Source organism: Salvelinus namaycush, chromosome 4, assembly GCF_016432855.1.
Source record: "Salvelinus namaycush isolate Seneca chromosome 4, SaNama_1.0, whole genome shotgun sequence".
Lineage (NCBI taxonomy): Eukaryota > Metazoa > Chordata > Actinopteri > Salmoniformes > Salmonidae > Salvelinus > Salvelinus namaycush.
The window spans coordinates 2,664,411-2,679,481 of record NC_052310.1 but is presented as its reverse complement, the minus strand read 5'-3'; the positions used below and the strand labels follow the sequence as shown (position 1 = coordinate 2,679,481).

The 15,071-nt window shown below is 49.4% G+C and overlaps 1 protein-coding gene across 2 annotated transcripts in view; it reads right to left on the bottom strand.

Moving 5' to 3' along the window:
* Positions 1 to 940: 940 nt before the first annotated feature.
* LOC120046058 (CSC1-like protein 2) overlaps positions 941 to 15,071 on the bottom strand; it is a 45,830-nt gene continuing 31,699 nt past the window's right edge. For both annotated transcript variants that reach the window (XM_038990976.1, XM_038990977.1), the window contains 9 exons: positions 13,517 to 13,603; positions 12,710 to 12,775; positions 12,251 to 12,413; positions 10,978 to 11,083; positions 6,882 to 7,049; positions 5,790 to 5,905; positions 4,340 to 4,411; positions 3,404 to 3,538; positions 941 to 3,207 (listed from right to left, as the gene is read on the bottom strand). In XM_038990976.1, coding sequence (XP_038846904.1) covers positions 3,166 to 3,207; positions 3,404 to 3,538; positions 4,340 to 4,411; positions 5,790 to 5,905; positions 6,882 to 7,049; positions 10,978 to 11,083; positions 12,251 to 12,413; positions 12,710 to 12,775; positions 13,517 to 13,603 — 955 coding nt within the window. In that variant the 3' untranslated portion in view covers positions 941 to 3,165. The remainder of the gene's footprint in view (positions 3,208 to 3,403; positions 3,539 to 4,339; positions 4,412 to 5,789; positions 5,906 to 6,881; positions 7,050 to 10,977; positions 11,084 to 12,250; positions 12,414 to 12,709; positions 12,776 to 13,516; positions 13,604 to 15,071) is intronic.

Sequence of the window (15,071 nt, the reverse complement as noted above, 5' to 3'; positions counted from 1 at the left end):
CCAAGAGTTTTAAACACAAGTTAATTGTTTCTATCTAACAGTATATAGCACATAGCTCGGCTAAACCTGCTCTGAGAGGTACACTACGAAGCACGATCAACGAGTTAGCCAGCTAACTGAATGGGCACGGTCTAGATGACCCAACAAAAACACATATTTAACTGTAGCTTTCTTTATGAAACAGACAATCAATAGTTATTTCTTGTTTATCAAAGTTAGCTGGTTAACTAAATTGATCCTGTTTTGTAGTAGATCCCTGAAGGTTAAACCAGGCTATAAAAATCGGTTCTGCCTCACTTTGGGGGAAAAACTAAGCTGGTCATTGGTTCCGTCAGTGGAATATTGTAACGAGTTGAAGAGAGCAACATGACATCATGATTATTGCAGAACAACTTGAAGTAAAGATATATAATTTTTTTAATTATGGATTTGGTATCATCCATTTAGATTTTACCAGATGAATGTGATTCCGTAGAAATTGCTAGTATTCTGTTCAACAACAATACGCCTAAGAATATCAATAAAAACATTGATCAAGTCTTACAGCATTAAGACTCATTTTCACGCGTCCGAAAGGGCGTCCTATTCCCTATCACAGTACTGAGCCCTATTGGGCCCCGCCCAAAAGTAGTGCACTGAATAGGGGGATGCCATGTAGGACACAACCGTTTTGCGCAGTCGGTCTGTTCCGTCCTGACTGAGCCGCGACATGTTTACATGTCACCATAGTAACCCACCGGGTTCAACAGCACTCCAGGTGACAGCTAGGACACTGTCGTTTGTAACAATGCTCCGTAAATCATCTACACTGTTTACAATATACACCTCTACATGATGCAGTATCTATCGCTAGTCTCAATATTCACGTCGTAATTGGATGAGGCAGAATTGAAGACAATCCCTAAACCAATCAGAAGCCATCTAAAAAACGGGACACAGGTTACAGAGTTGGCAGAAAGGAGAAAACCTTCCTACATCCAACAAAGATGATTATTATTACATTTCCTAAATAAAACAAATGTTCAAACCAACCAACAGACAGTGAAACAACCTTTTGTACAGTGATTGTAAACACCAAAATAAAGAGGCTTGTCTTGAGATGAGAGTCACTAGAGGAGCTAGCTAGAACACAGAGGCGGTCCAGTCAGAGCAGGGGCCAGGGTCACAGAGACGGGCCAGTCAGAGCAGGGGCCAGGGTCACAGAGACGGGCCAGTCAGAGCAGGGGCCAGGGTCACAGAGACGGTCCAGTCAGAGCAGGGGCCAGGGTCACAGAGACGGGCCAGTCAGAGCAGGGGCCCGGGTCACAGAGACGGGCCAGTCAGAGCAGGGGCCAGGCTCACAGAGACGGGCCAGTCAGAGCAGGGGCCAGGCTCACAGAGACGGGCCAGTCAGAGCAGGGGCCAGGCTCACAGAGACGGGCCAGTCAGAGCAGGGGCCAGGGTCACAGAGACGGTCCAGTCAGAGCAGGGGCCAGGCTCACAGAGACGGGCCAGTCAGAGCAGGGGCCAGGCTCACAGAGACGGGCCAGTCAGAGCAGGGGCCAGGCTCACAGAGACGGGCCAGTCAGAGCAGCGGCCAGGCTCACAGAGACGGGCCAGTCAGAGCAGGGGCCAGGCTCACAGAGACGGGCCAGTCAGAGCAGGGGCCAGGGTCACATTCAGGAGGCAAACGTTGTGGAACATTGTGGAACGTTGTAGATAGAAATGTTAAGAAAAGAGTTGACATGATTCCTTATTCCACATTTCAGAGAGCCGTATTTGTTCTACATAACATAATTATATCTGAAGGTTCAACAACGCTGTGTCCTCCCCCTGCTGAACGCGTCCATAGTAACAGGGAGGAGAGGCCTGGGGGAAACTACAGGTCACAGACCAAGAGTTCAAGGGTCGAGCTCTCCCTCTACCGAAGAACACGGTCCCACAGAGTCCTAGCCGGAGGAGGCTGAGGCGAAGAACACGGTCCCACAGAGTCCTAGCCGGAGGAGGCTGAGGCGAAGAACACGGTCCCACAGAGTCCTAGCCGGAGGAGGCTGAGGTTGCACAATTACAGAAACTTTCCCAAAGTTCCTAGGTTTTTCCCCCCCAGAAATCCCTTATTCCAATAAACTTCTAACCAACATATTGAAAAACCTGGGAACTCTGGGACAATTTTGGGAATTTTTTGCAACCATAGTTGTGGGACGCAAAACAGGGTAGAGGTTGGGCTGTCATATCCACTTCATATCTGCTTCCTGGGGGCATCCTCCTCTCCACTAGGGGCTCTGGACTGCCTTCAGTTATGTTAGGGCGGCTCCATTAGGGCTCAGTCTGGAGCCGCAGTCCCACTACAGTCGCTCAGGGCAGAACAGGCCAGAAGACAGAGCGACCTTGTTGTTACGAGGGACAGTATCCATGTTCCATGATCCATCCATCCGCAGTTGTTTTTTTATTTTATTTTTATGTCGAAACAAGTAGTTAATTGATTATTAAAGTTTTCAGACCAACTTAAAAATAACCATGCCTAAAAATAGTTTTTGTTGCTGAACAACAAAAATGAAAAGCAGAGGAGTGTTTAGTTCAGTTTGTTACAGTGGTCGTCGTCATGGTGACCACATTCCTTTTTTTATTTATTTTTTACACAGGGTTGGAACCACCCAGAGACTCCCGGAGACCGTCGGGACAGAGCAGGGGGAGACCAGAGCAGGCGAACAGTGTGTGTGTGTGTGATGCTGACAGACATTTCTCCTCCTCCTCTTCTTCTTCTCATATTAGGCTGCTTATTGTGACGAAGCCTCTAGGGCACAGAGACGATTAGGGGTGCAGGCAGAACAGGCAAAGGATTATGGGAAGGAAAGATCTCTCCTTCACAGTCAGCGCTAGATCAATAGTTGTAAGGGAGAGTTACCCGTCCTTTAGTACACACTCTCTGTGTGTGTGTGGTGTGGTGTGTGGTGTGTGTGGTGTGTGTGTGTGGTGTGTAGACAATGTAATAGTCTGTTCAGGACTACAAGGTTAGTGGTCTTTTAAAGCTGTGTCCGTCCGTTTCAGCTCTGTAGCTTAACACACTAGGTCAGTGCATCCATCCACTCAGTGAAATTAAACTTTAGTTTCTGCCATCTCAGTCTCATCTTCTCTCTCCCCGTCCTCCGTCTCCACCCTGACAGCCGTCTCCGGCGTCCCCTGACGTCAGTGCCGCACCTCGTTAGCAAGGAGACTGTCCTCGCCGCTCTGGAAGAAAAAGGAGAATACTTTATTGTCCAATCACTTGCAGAGTAAGAGAAACTCATCTTTATGCTCACAACGACCCAATCCCCCCGAGGACACACACACACGAGGAGTTGGAAGTTAAACTGCAGGGCAGCACCCCCCGGGAGAAATTACAAGAATTGAAGCGCCTTGCTCAAAGGGCACGTCGGCAGGCTACCTGGAAGTCGGCCTCATTGAGGCTGTTCCCCACTTGGATGATCTCCTCGTCCTGCGAACCCTCGCTGACCCCGCTGCCAGCCGAACCCAGCTCGTCTAAGCTGGGGTCCTGGAGGACCGAGGCAATGTACATCTGCTGTTGTTGGGAAAGAAGAAGAAGAGAGGGGGGATAGAAAGGAGGAGAAAGGTCAGTGAGAGGTCGTCGAGGCTGAGGAAACGGTACTTACTGCTGACTTATTGAAGGGAGAGGTAGTCTAGACTGAGGAAACGGTACTTACTGCTGACTTATTGAAGGGAGAGGTAGTCTAGACTGAGGAAACGGTACTTACTGCTGACTTATTGAAGGGAGAGGTAGTCTAGACTGAGGAAACGGTACTTACTGCTGACTTATTGAAGGGAGAGGTCATCGAGGCTGAGGAAACGGTACTTACTGCTGACTTATTGAAGGGAGAGGTAGTCTAGACTGAGGAAACGGTACTTACTGCTCATATTGAAGGGAGAGGTAGTCTAGGCTGAGGAAACGGTACTTACTGCTGACTTATTGAAGGGAGAGGTAGTCTAGACTGAGGAAACGGTACTTACTGCTGACTTATTGAAGGGAGAGGTAGTCTAGACTGAGGAAACGGTACTTACTGCTGACTTATTGAAGGGAGAGGTAGTCTAGGCTGAGGAAACGGTACTTACTGCTGACTTATTGAAGGGAGAGGTAGTCTAGACTGAGGAAACGGTACTTACTGCTCATATTGAAGGGAGAGGTAGTCTAGGCTGAGGAAACGGTACTTACTGCTGACTTATTGAAGGGAGAGGTAGTCTAGGCTGAGGAAACGGTACTTACTGCTGACTTATTGAAGGGAGAGGTAGTCTAGACTGAGGAAACGGTACTTACTGCTGACTTATTGAAGGGAGAGGTAGTCTAGGCTGAGGAAACGGTACTTACTGCTGACTTATTGAAGGGAGAGGTGCGTGCTGGACGACCGTTCTGTACACCATCCACATTCTCCGCGTCAATCTGTGGGGGGGGGGGGGGGGGGGGGGGGGGGCAAAGAGATGGGAGAAAATAAACACACACAATTATAATACAGTTGAAGTCGGAAGTTTACATACACCTTAGCCAAATACATTTAAACTCAGTTTTTCACAATTCCTGACATTTAATCAGAGTAAAAACTCCCTGTCTTAGGTCAGTTAGGATCACCACTTTATTTTAAGAATGTGAAAATGTCAGAATAATAGTAGAGAATGATTTATTTCAGCTTTTATTTCTTTCATCACATTCCCAGTGGGTCAGAAGTTTACATACACTCAATTAGTATTTGGTAGCATTGCCTTTAAATAGTTTAACTTGGGTCAAACATTTTGGGTAGCCTTCCACAAGCATCCCACAATAAGTTGGGTGAATTTTGGCCCATTCCTCCTGACAGAGCTGGTGTAACTGAGTCAGGTTTGTAGGCCTCCTTGCTCAGTAACGTGTCCATAGAGACAACCCTTTACAGAAATGTTGTAATATTTGTTCTTTTTTTTGGGGGGGGGGAGTCCCCTAAAATTCTAAATCAAATAGCTAAATGTTCCATGTTATGACCATCTTAAAACAATCCCAAAAGTTATGACCATCTTAAAACAATTCCTTAAGTTATGACCATCTTAAAACAATTCCATAAGTTGTGACCATCTTAAAACAATTCCATAAGTTGTGGCCATCTTAAAACAATTCCATAAGCTGTGACCATCTTAAAACAATTCCATAAGTTGTGACCACCTTAAAACAATTCCATATGTTAGCTTGGATAGTCTACAGGCAACAGACTGAAGAGCAGGCCAGTCGGAGGGAGAGAGAGAGGAGAGGGGGGAGGGGGGTAGGCAGAACTGTGTTCATATGCCTCGGTAAGCTGTATCTCACAATGTCTAGTCTTGTATGCCTCTCAAATTCCCCTCAGTAGCCTAAAGTACACCTCTTCTTCTGTGGTTTTATTTAAAATTACACAACTTTCCCCAGGACTTCCTAGCCCATCATCTAGTTAGGATACAACAAGGAAAATAATCATTAGTTTTGTGATAACTGCACTGTAATTTGATTTGTGGGGAAAGCATCGTTTTTCGGTTAAGGATTGTTCTTAACGTTAACGATCCCAACGTTGTTTAAACCGTTTAAACGTTATCACCCCTGGCCATTAAATCCTGTAGAACCTAAGTTTCCCCCAATGAGATGTTAAGATTGTAATAACTTACACTTGTCTATAAATGCATAATATGACTCATATTGCATACAGGAGGATCCTTATGGTACAAGAGAATTTGTTCTCAATTACTTTCCTGGTTAAATTAATGAAATAGAAAACACTTTAACATTATAAAAAAGAAGAGTCTCTCTGGCTGGTGGGTGTTTTTACCTTGTAGTTGTGAGCGCTGAGATATTTGAAGTGCCCGAAGCAGACATGGGACAGGCAGACGATGATGGTGATGATCAGAACGATGAAGGTAAACATAGAGGTAGGGGCGGAGAAACCTGAGAGAGAGAGAGGAAAGATGAAGAGGGAAAAAGAGAGAAAGAGAAAGAGAGAGATGAAGAGAGATGAAGAGGGAAAAAGAGAGAAAGAGAAAGAGAGAGATGAAGAGAGATGAAGAGAGATGAAGAGGGAAAAAGAGAGAAAGAGAGATGAAGAGAGATGAAGAGAGATGAAGAGGGAAAAAGAGAGAAAGAGAAAAAGAGAGATGAAGAGAGATGAAGAGGGAAAAAGAGAGAAAGAGAAAAAGAGAGATGAAGAGAGATGAAGAGGGAAAAAGAGAGAAAGAGAAAAAGAGGGAAAAAGAGAGAAAGAGAGAGAGAGAGATGAAGAGAGAGAGAGAGAGAGATGAAGAGAGAGAGAGAGAGAGATGAAGAGAGAGAGAGAGAGAGATGAAGAGAGAGAGAGAGAGATGAAGAGAGAGAGAGAGAGATGAAGAGAGAGAGAGAGAGATGAAGAGAGAGAGAGAGATGAAGAGAGAGAGAGAGAGATGAAGAGAGAGAGAGAGAGAGAGAGAGAGAGAGAGAGAGAGAGAGAGAGAGAGAGAGAGAGAGAGAGAGAGAATCAACATGTTAGTAGGATGCGTTCCCTATGGTCCCGAGTCAAAAGCAGTGCACTACGTAAAGAAACAGGTCGCCATTGGCTCTGGTCAAAAACAGTGCACTACATCGGGAATAGGGTCCCATTTGGGGCTCCCGAGTGGCGCATCTCAGTGCTCGAGGCGTCACTACAGACCCTGGTTCGATTCCAGGCTGTATCATAAAACGGCTGTGATTGGGAATCCCATTGGGCGCCCATACAATTGGCCCAGCGTCGTTAGGGTTTTCCCGGGGTAGGACGTCATTGTAAATAAGAATTTGTTCTTATCTGACTTGCCTAGTTAAATAAAGATTCAATACATTAAGGTGACACACCCTATATATATATATGAGATAGTCTGTTATGACCCAGAACGGCCCCTAGATGGCGACCTCGTACCTGTGCGGAGAGTGGAGAAGAACAGGAGCCAGAAGAGACAGAGGATGGGTGCTGCCACCACCTGGTTGACGGCCCCAGAGTGGATCTTCTTGTCCAGCTTGGAGGGAAGGTAAGCATAGTACATGTTGTAGCGATCTGCCAAGTGCTTCAATAGCATGTACATCAGACCTGAAGAGAGGGAGGAGACGGGAGAGGAGAGAGAGAGAGGAGAGGGAGGAAGGGAGAGAGATAGAGAGGAAGGGAGAGGAGAGAGAGACAGAGAGGAGAGGGAGGAGACAGAGATAGAGAGGAGAGAGGAAGTAAGGAGGAGAAGAGAAAGAGAGAGAGCGAGCGAAAGAGAGAGGGAGGGAGAGGGGGAGAAAGGAGGAGAGCGAGAAAGAGGAGTAAAGAGGTGACAGTGAGTCTAACTATCTTCTCCATAAGCACCCCTACAGGGGTCCTCTTCCTCTTCATTATGGGCGGTAGGTAGCCTAGTGGTTAGAGTGTAGGGACGGCAGGTAGCCTAGTGGTTAGAGTGTAGGGACGGCAGGTAGCCTAGTGGTTAGAGTGTAGGGACGGCAGGTAGCCTAGTGGTTAGAGTGTAGGGACGGCAGGTAGCCTAGTGGTTAGAGTGTAGGGACGGCAGGTAGCCTAGTGGTTAGAGTGTAGGGACGGCAGGTAGCCTAGTGGTTAGAGTGTAGGGACGGCAGGTTGCCTCGTGGTTAGAGTGTAGGGACGGCAGGTAGCCTAGTGGTTAGAGTGTAGGGACGGTAGGTAGCCTAGTGGTTAGAGTGTAGAGACGGCAGGTAGCCTAGTGGTTAGAGTGTAGGGACGGCAGGTAGCCTCGTGGTTAGAGTGTAGGGACGGCAGGTAGCCTAGTGGTTAGAGTGTAGGGACGGTAGGTAGCCTAGTGGTTAGAGTGTAGAGACGGCAGGTAGCCTAGTGGTTAGAGTGTAGGGACGGTAGGTAGCCTAGTGGTTAGAGTGTAGGGACGGCAGGTAGCCTAGTGGTTAGAGTGTAGGGACGGCAGGTAGCCTAGTGGTTAGAGTGTAGGGGCGGCAGGTAGCCTAGTGGTTAGAGTGTAGGGACGGCAGGTAGCCTAGTGGTTAGAGTGTAGGGGCGGCAGGTAGCCTAGTGGTTAGAGTGTAGGGGCGGCAGGTAGCCTAGTGGTTAGAGTGTAGGGGCGGCAGGTAGCCTAGTGGTTAGAGTGTAGGGACGGCGGGTAGCCTCGTGGTTAGAGTGTAGGGACGGCGGGTTGCCTCGTGGTTAGAGTGTAGGGACGGCAGGTAGCCTAGTGGTTAGAGTGTAGAGGCGGCAGGTAGCCTAGTGGTTAGAGTGTAGGGACGGCAGGTTAGCCTAGTGGTTAGAGTGTAGGGACGGCAGGTAGCCTAGTGGTTAGAGTGTAGGGACGGCAGGTAGCCTAGTGGTTAGAGTGTAGGGACAGCAGGTAGCCTAGTGGTTAGAGTGTAGGGACGGCAGGTAGCCTAGTGGTTAGAGTGTAGGGACGGCAGGTAGCCTAGTGGTTAGAGTGTAGGGACGGCAGGTAGCCTAGTGGTTAGAGTGTAGGGACGGCAGGTAGCCTAGTGGTTAGAGTGTAGGGACGGCAGGTAGCCTAGTGGTTAGAGTGTAGGGACGGCAGGTAGCCTAGTGGTTAGAGTGTAGGGACGGCAGGTAGCCTAGTGGTTAGAGTGTAGGGGCGGCAGGTAGCCTAGTGGTTAGAGTGTAGGGACGGCAGGTAGCCTAGTGGTTAGAGTGTAGGGGCGGCAGGTAGCCTAGTGGTTAGAGTGTAGGGACGGCAGACAGCCTAGTGGTTAGAGTGTAGGGACGGCAGGTAGCCTAGTGGTTAGAGTGTAGGGGTGGCAGGTAGCCTAGTGGTTAGAGTGTAGGGACGGCAGGTAGTCTAGTGGTTAGAGTGTAGGGACGGCAGGTAGCCTAGTGGTTAGAGTGTAGGGACGGCAGGTAGCCTAGTGGTTAGAGTGTAGGGACGGCAGGTAGCCTAGTGGTTAGAGTGTAGGGACGGCAGGTAGTCTAGTGGTTAGAGTGTAGGGACGGCAGGTAGCCTAGTGGTTAGAGTGTAGGGACGGCAGGTAGGCTAGTGGTTAGAGTGTGGGGGCGGCAGGTAGCCTAGTGGTTAGAGTGTGGGGGCGGCAGGTAGCCTAGTGGTTAGAGTGTAGGGACGGCAGGTAGGCTAGTGGTTAGAGTGTAGGGACGGCAGGTAGCCTAGTGGTTAGAGTGTGGGGGCGGCAGGTAGCCTAGTGGTTAGAGTGTAGGGACGGCAGGTAGCCTAGTGGTTAGAGTGTAGGGACGGCAGGTAGCCTAGTGGTTAGAGTGTAGAGGCGGCAGGTAGCCTAGTGGTTAGAGTGTAGGGACGGCAGGTAGCCTAGTGGTTAGAGTGTAGGGACGGCAGGTAGCCTAGTGGTTAGAGTGTAGAGGCGGCAGGTAGCCTAGTGGTTAGAGTGTAGGGACGGCAGGTAGTCTAGTGGTTAGAGTGTAGGGACGGCAGGCAGCCTAGTGGTTAGAGTGTAGGGACGGCAGGCAGCCTAGTGGTTAGAGTGTAGGGACGGCAGGGTAGTCTAGTGGTTAGAGTGTAGGGACGGCAGGTAACCTAGTGGTTAGAGTGTAGGGACGGCAGGTAGTCTAGTGGTTCAATAACTAAACACATGTAACAGCAGAAACCCCCAACACTGTCTACCCCCCAGCTCCTCAACACTGTCTACCCCCCAGCTCCTCAACACTGTCTACCCCCCAGCTCCCCATCACTGTCTACCCCCCAGCTCCCCAACACTGTCTACCCCCCAGCTCCCCATCACTGTCTACCCCCCAGCTCCTCAACACTGTCTACCCCCCAGCTCCCCATCACTGTCTACCCCCCAGCTCCCCAACACTGTCTACCCCCCAGCTCCTCAACACTGTCTACCCCCCAGCTCCTCAACACTGTCTACCCCCCAGCTCCTCAACACTGTCTACCCCCCAGCTCCTCAACACTGTCTAACCCCCCAGCTCCCCAACACTGTCTACCCCCCAGCTCCTCAACACTGTCTACCCCCCAGCTCCCCATCACTGTCTACCCCCCAGCTCCTCAACACTGTCTACCCCCCAGCTCCCCAACACTGTCTACCCCCCAGCTCCTCAACACTGTCTACCCCCCAGCTCCTCAACACTGTCTACCCCCCAGCTCCTCAACACTGTCTACCCCCCAGCTCCTCAACACTGTCTACCCCCCAGCTCCTCAACACTGTCTACCCCCCAGCTCCCCATCACTGTCTACCCCCCAGCTCCTCAACACTGTCTACCCCCCAGCTCCTCAACACTGCCTACCCCCCAGCTCCCCATCACTGTCTACCCCCCAGCTCCCCATCACTGTCTACCCCCCAGCTCCTCAACACTGTCTACCCCCCAGCTCCTCAACACTGCCTACCCCCCAGCTCCCCATCACTGTCTACCCCCCAGCTCCCCATCACTGTCTACCCCCCAGCTCCTCAACACTGTCTACCCCCCAGCTCCTCAACACTGCCTACCCCCCAGCTCCCCATCACTGTCTACCCCCCAGCTCCTCAACACTGCCTACCCCCCAGCTCCCCATCACTGTCTACCCCCCAGCTCCCCATCACTGTCTACCCCCCAGCTCCTCAACACTGTCTACCCCCCAGCTCCTCAACACTGTCTAACCCCCCAGCTCCCCAACACTGTCTACCCCCCAGCTCCTCAACACTGCCTACCCCCCAGCTCCCCATCACTGTCTACCCCCCAGCTCCCCAACACTGTCTACCCCCCAGCTCCTCAACACTGTCTACCCCCCAGCTCCCCATCACTGTCTACCCCCCAGCTCCCCATCACTGTCTACCCCCCAGCTCCCCATCACTGTCTACCCCCCAGCTCCCCAACACTGTCTACCCCCCAGCTCCCCAACACTGCCTACCCCCCAGCTCCTCATCACTGTCGCCGGCTAGCCCTTGTGGTGAGATGCGCAGAAAGAACGGACGGAGAGAAGCAACCGAGTAGACTAGCGGCTGGTTAGGGGATGATGCTGGCTGACCACAGCTCACCGAAGGGGACGATAAGCCAGGACAATACATCACCTCACTAAACCAGTTAGTAACAGTGGACCACAGCTCACCGAAGGGGACGATGATTGGACAGGTGATGCTGTATGTCATGACCACAGTGAAGACACACATCATCCAGGCGTAAGCCGCCCCGAACTGGAACTCATACGCCTGGTGCTGCAGAGCGTAGAAATAGAGTTATAGAACTGGAACACATACGCCTGGTGCTGCAGAGCATAGAAATAAGAGTTATAGAACTGGAACTCATATGCCTGGTGCTGCAGAGCATAGAAATAAGAGTTATAGAACTGGAACTCATATGCCTGGTGCTGCAGAGCACAGAAATAGAGTTATAGAACTGGCACTCATACGCCTGGTGCTGCAGAGCATAGAAATAAGAGTTATAGAACTGGAACTCATACGCCTGGTGCTGCAGAGCATAGAAATAAGAGTTATAGAACTGGAACTCATATGCCTGGTGCTGCAGAGCACAGAAATAGAGTTATAGAACTGGAACTCATACGCCTGGTGCTGCAGAGCATAGAAATAAGAGTTATAGAACTGGAACTCATATGCCTGGTGCTGCAGAGCATAGAAATAGAGTTATAGAACTGGAACTCATACGCCTGGTGCTGCAGAGCGTAGAAATAGAGTTATAGAACTGGAACTCATACGCCTGGTGCTGCAAAGCATAGAAATAAGAGTTATAGAACTGGAACTCATACACCTGGTGCTGCAGAGCACAGAAATAGAGTTACAGAACTCATACATTTGGTGCTGTAAAGTATAGAAATAAAATATTAGAACGGCAACTCATTCGCTTAGTGCTGCAGAACGTAGAGATATAATTATAGAATTGGAAAACTTGATGATGCAGAGACACACACATTAACAGGAGGATATTATCATATGTCCTTAGGGAAGCCTCAGTTCAACAAAAGCATAGCTTGTCATGGTTGGGGTTCATTCCATTTCAATTTAGGAAGTAAATTGAAATTCCAACTTTCTCATTGCTCTCCTTATTGGAATTTCAGTTTACTTCCTGAATTGATTGTTTTGTAATAAATTTGACCCCGACCCAGTAGCATTTAACCAGAGAGGAAGAAGTGAAGTGGGAGGCTCGACTCCTCCCCCAAATCTCTACATTTATTCTCATCGTTGGAGCGGTCAGTCGACTATCTTGTCACTTTGATATATCTATGTGCATCCTAGATGCGATGTAGTTTATTATGATATGTAGTTTATTATGAGATGTAGTTTATTATGAGATGTAGTTTATTATGAGATGTAGTTTATTATGTGACGGAGGTCTTCCTGGCCACCAGGTGGTGCTCCTCTACTCACCCTCTTGACGTTGCGTCTCTCGGCAGCAGAGCGAGCCAGACACAACCGGGTCATATACATGAGCAGACCAGGGATCCTCAGCAGATCCATCGCGTTACCGATGAACGCCGACGCGATGACATAGTTCACAAAGAACGCCCCGTTGTCAGGCAGGAACACACACCTGGGGGGGGGACAGGAAATTACATCACAACAATAACATATCTTTTTCACACTATCGTGCCAACCAGAACCCATACTACACTGGATTGGATATGTTCTGTTCCAGTCACATTACCACCACTAAGACTGACAGCTTTAGATTCCGAGCCAGAACATGGCCCGACGAGCCAGAACATGGCCCGACGAGCCAGAACGTGGCCAGCAGAAACCACAGTGCACAAGGTAAAGGCTCAAAGCTCCCTAGATGGCAGGAACCTAGGAAGAAACCTAGAGAGGAACCTAGGAACTGCTACTTACTCAAACCTCACAGCAGCGTCAGCCAGGAAGCGCTTATCAAACAGCCATCTGAAGAAAACGTCCAGACTGGAATGAAGAAGGAAACAGTTGAGTTGTCAGAGCGATAGAGGAGGAGGAGGAGTATGATGATCGTATTAGAGTCCATGGGACCATCAAGGGACAGATTCCAAACACAAAAAAAATGGAACATGATGCGAATCTGCTTGGCACTCAGCATTAAGGAGGTGGATTGTGGGTAAGGACCTGTGGTAGACTAGTGTCCTGTCCAGGGGGTGTACTGGTACATCAAGCTGTCTCACTACAGAAACAGGAGATAGGCTCCTGCCCTATGGGCCATTCCTGGCTCATACAAGGCTACTTATAGAATTCCATTGAAAGTACATTTTGGTCCAGGATCTGTGTTCGGGAAACTGTCCCAAAACGTTGACTACTAGCTATGTAGTGAACACACATACAGTAGATAGAGGAGTTAACTGGCAAAGTAGTAAGTTGTCCTCTGTAGCAACGCCAGGATAGTGGGTTCGATTCCTGGGACCACATTTATGTCAAATGTATGCTTATATATATATATATATATATAATATATATACACAAGTTCTCATTTACAACTGCGACCTGGCCAAGATAAAGCACAGCAGTTCGAAAAGCACAGCAGTTCGACACACAACTGCTGTGCTTTATCTTGGCCAGGTCGCAGTTGTAAATGAGAACTTGTTCTCAACTAGCCTACCTGGTTAAATAAAAGTTGAAATAAAATGTAAATAACAAAAAAAAAAATATGTTATGAATAAAAAAGACATGTAGTACCTGCTGAGTCCTAGAGAGGGCAGCAGTAAGACCATGAAGATGAGGAAGGTGTAACATTTATGCATGGTTGTCCTGTTCTCTCCAGACCTATTAGAATACACGGAAAGGCAAAACGATCAACATTACACACAACACCTCTCTCCGTATGGCTCTACCAGGTAAGACAGGTCCCAGATCAGTTTGTGCTGGTTTTGCCAGAATTCCTACACACTGGACCATAGGAGTTGGAAAGACGGCATCAAACAGATCTGGAACCAGGCTAGCCAGGTGACAACAGAAAATACTTAAGAGAATGAGAAAATGTAGCTTTTCATTCATTATATTATACATACAGTACACAAACTTCCACTGATGTCCACTCCAATACTGTACACACAGAAAACATCCACTGATGTCCACTCCAATACTGTACACACAGAAAACAGTGTGTTTCTTTAGGAGAGTTGTACCAGGTCCAGTGGCCCTAGAAGAAGGTGGAGTAGTGTGTGTATGTGTGTGTGTGTGTGTGTGTGTGTGTGTGTGTGTGTGTGTGTGTGTGTGTGTGTGTGTGTGTGTGTGTGTGTGTGTTGCCAGGCAACCGCAGGGTGCATGTGACCTTGTCTACTGCAGTAGTGCCTAGGTAGAGGTAAGTTGCAACGCTCGCTTACCACGTGCTTGCACACTCTCGCTTACAGCTTTGCTGCCGCCGGCTAGCCCTTGTGTTGAATTGGGAAGCAGCTTCATGCACAAGTCTCCGCTTGCCGGTACAAAGCCTCTCCATGACCAAGACTCCTGTGGGGCCTCCTCGCGGCGGCACACATTGACTGGTTCTCTTAAAACTCCGGACTAACCCGGCAGGGGATCTCGGAGCTGCAGTGGGCCCCAGAGATGCATCCGTACAGGCCCACCTCTGTGTGGACACGCCCTGGCAGCCATCCACCACTGCCCCGCTGCCTTGTGGGTTAGTCTGGTACGACTAAAAGTTAGGGGAGCACACCCTGAGAGGAAAGCAGCGTGCTGGCGGTGCGCGGTGGGCGGACGCCAACAGACTGGGGATCCGGGAGCCTCCTGCCGCTGTGGAAGATCCTGGTCGTCCTGGGTTTCCCCCCTTGCCACTGGAATTTCAACCATCCCACAGTGAAGTAGTGCTGTTGGGGATTGAGCACCCTCAGCGGCACTGTAAATAACTTCCTTGGCGCCGATATCCACTTCTGACCTCGGTGAAGCCATCAACCGGAAACCAGACTAAAGCCTGGCGGCGTTGGGGGTGTCTGGTGACGGGAGCAGGAGTAAATGCACTGGGAGTCCTTAAAATCAGACCCCTGCATGCCAGCGGCACAGGGCTATTATGGGTCGCCAGCAGTTGGGACTTGGCAACTGTTCTCGGCAGACCCCTGTGTGACTGAGCAGCCCTATTTAGGAGCCAGACTGCTCACCCCAGCTGGGGAGAGGCCTAAAAATTGCACTCTCACTCCTTCCTGGATAGGCTACCGCACACCTATCGGGAGTTCCACTCAGCGGTTGAAGAAAATGCGAAAGAAAATAATTCCCCTAAAACTGGCGACATGGAACATCA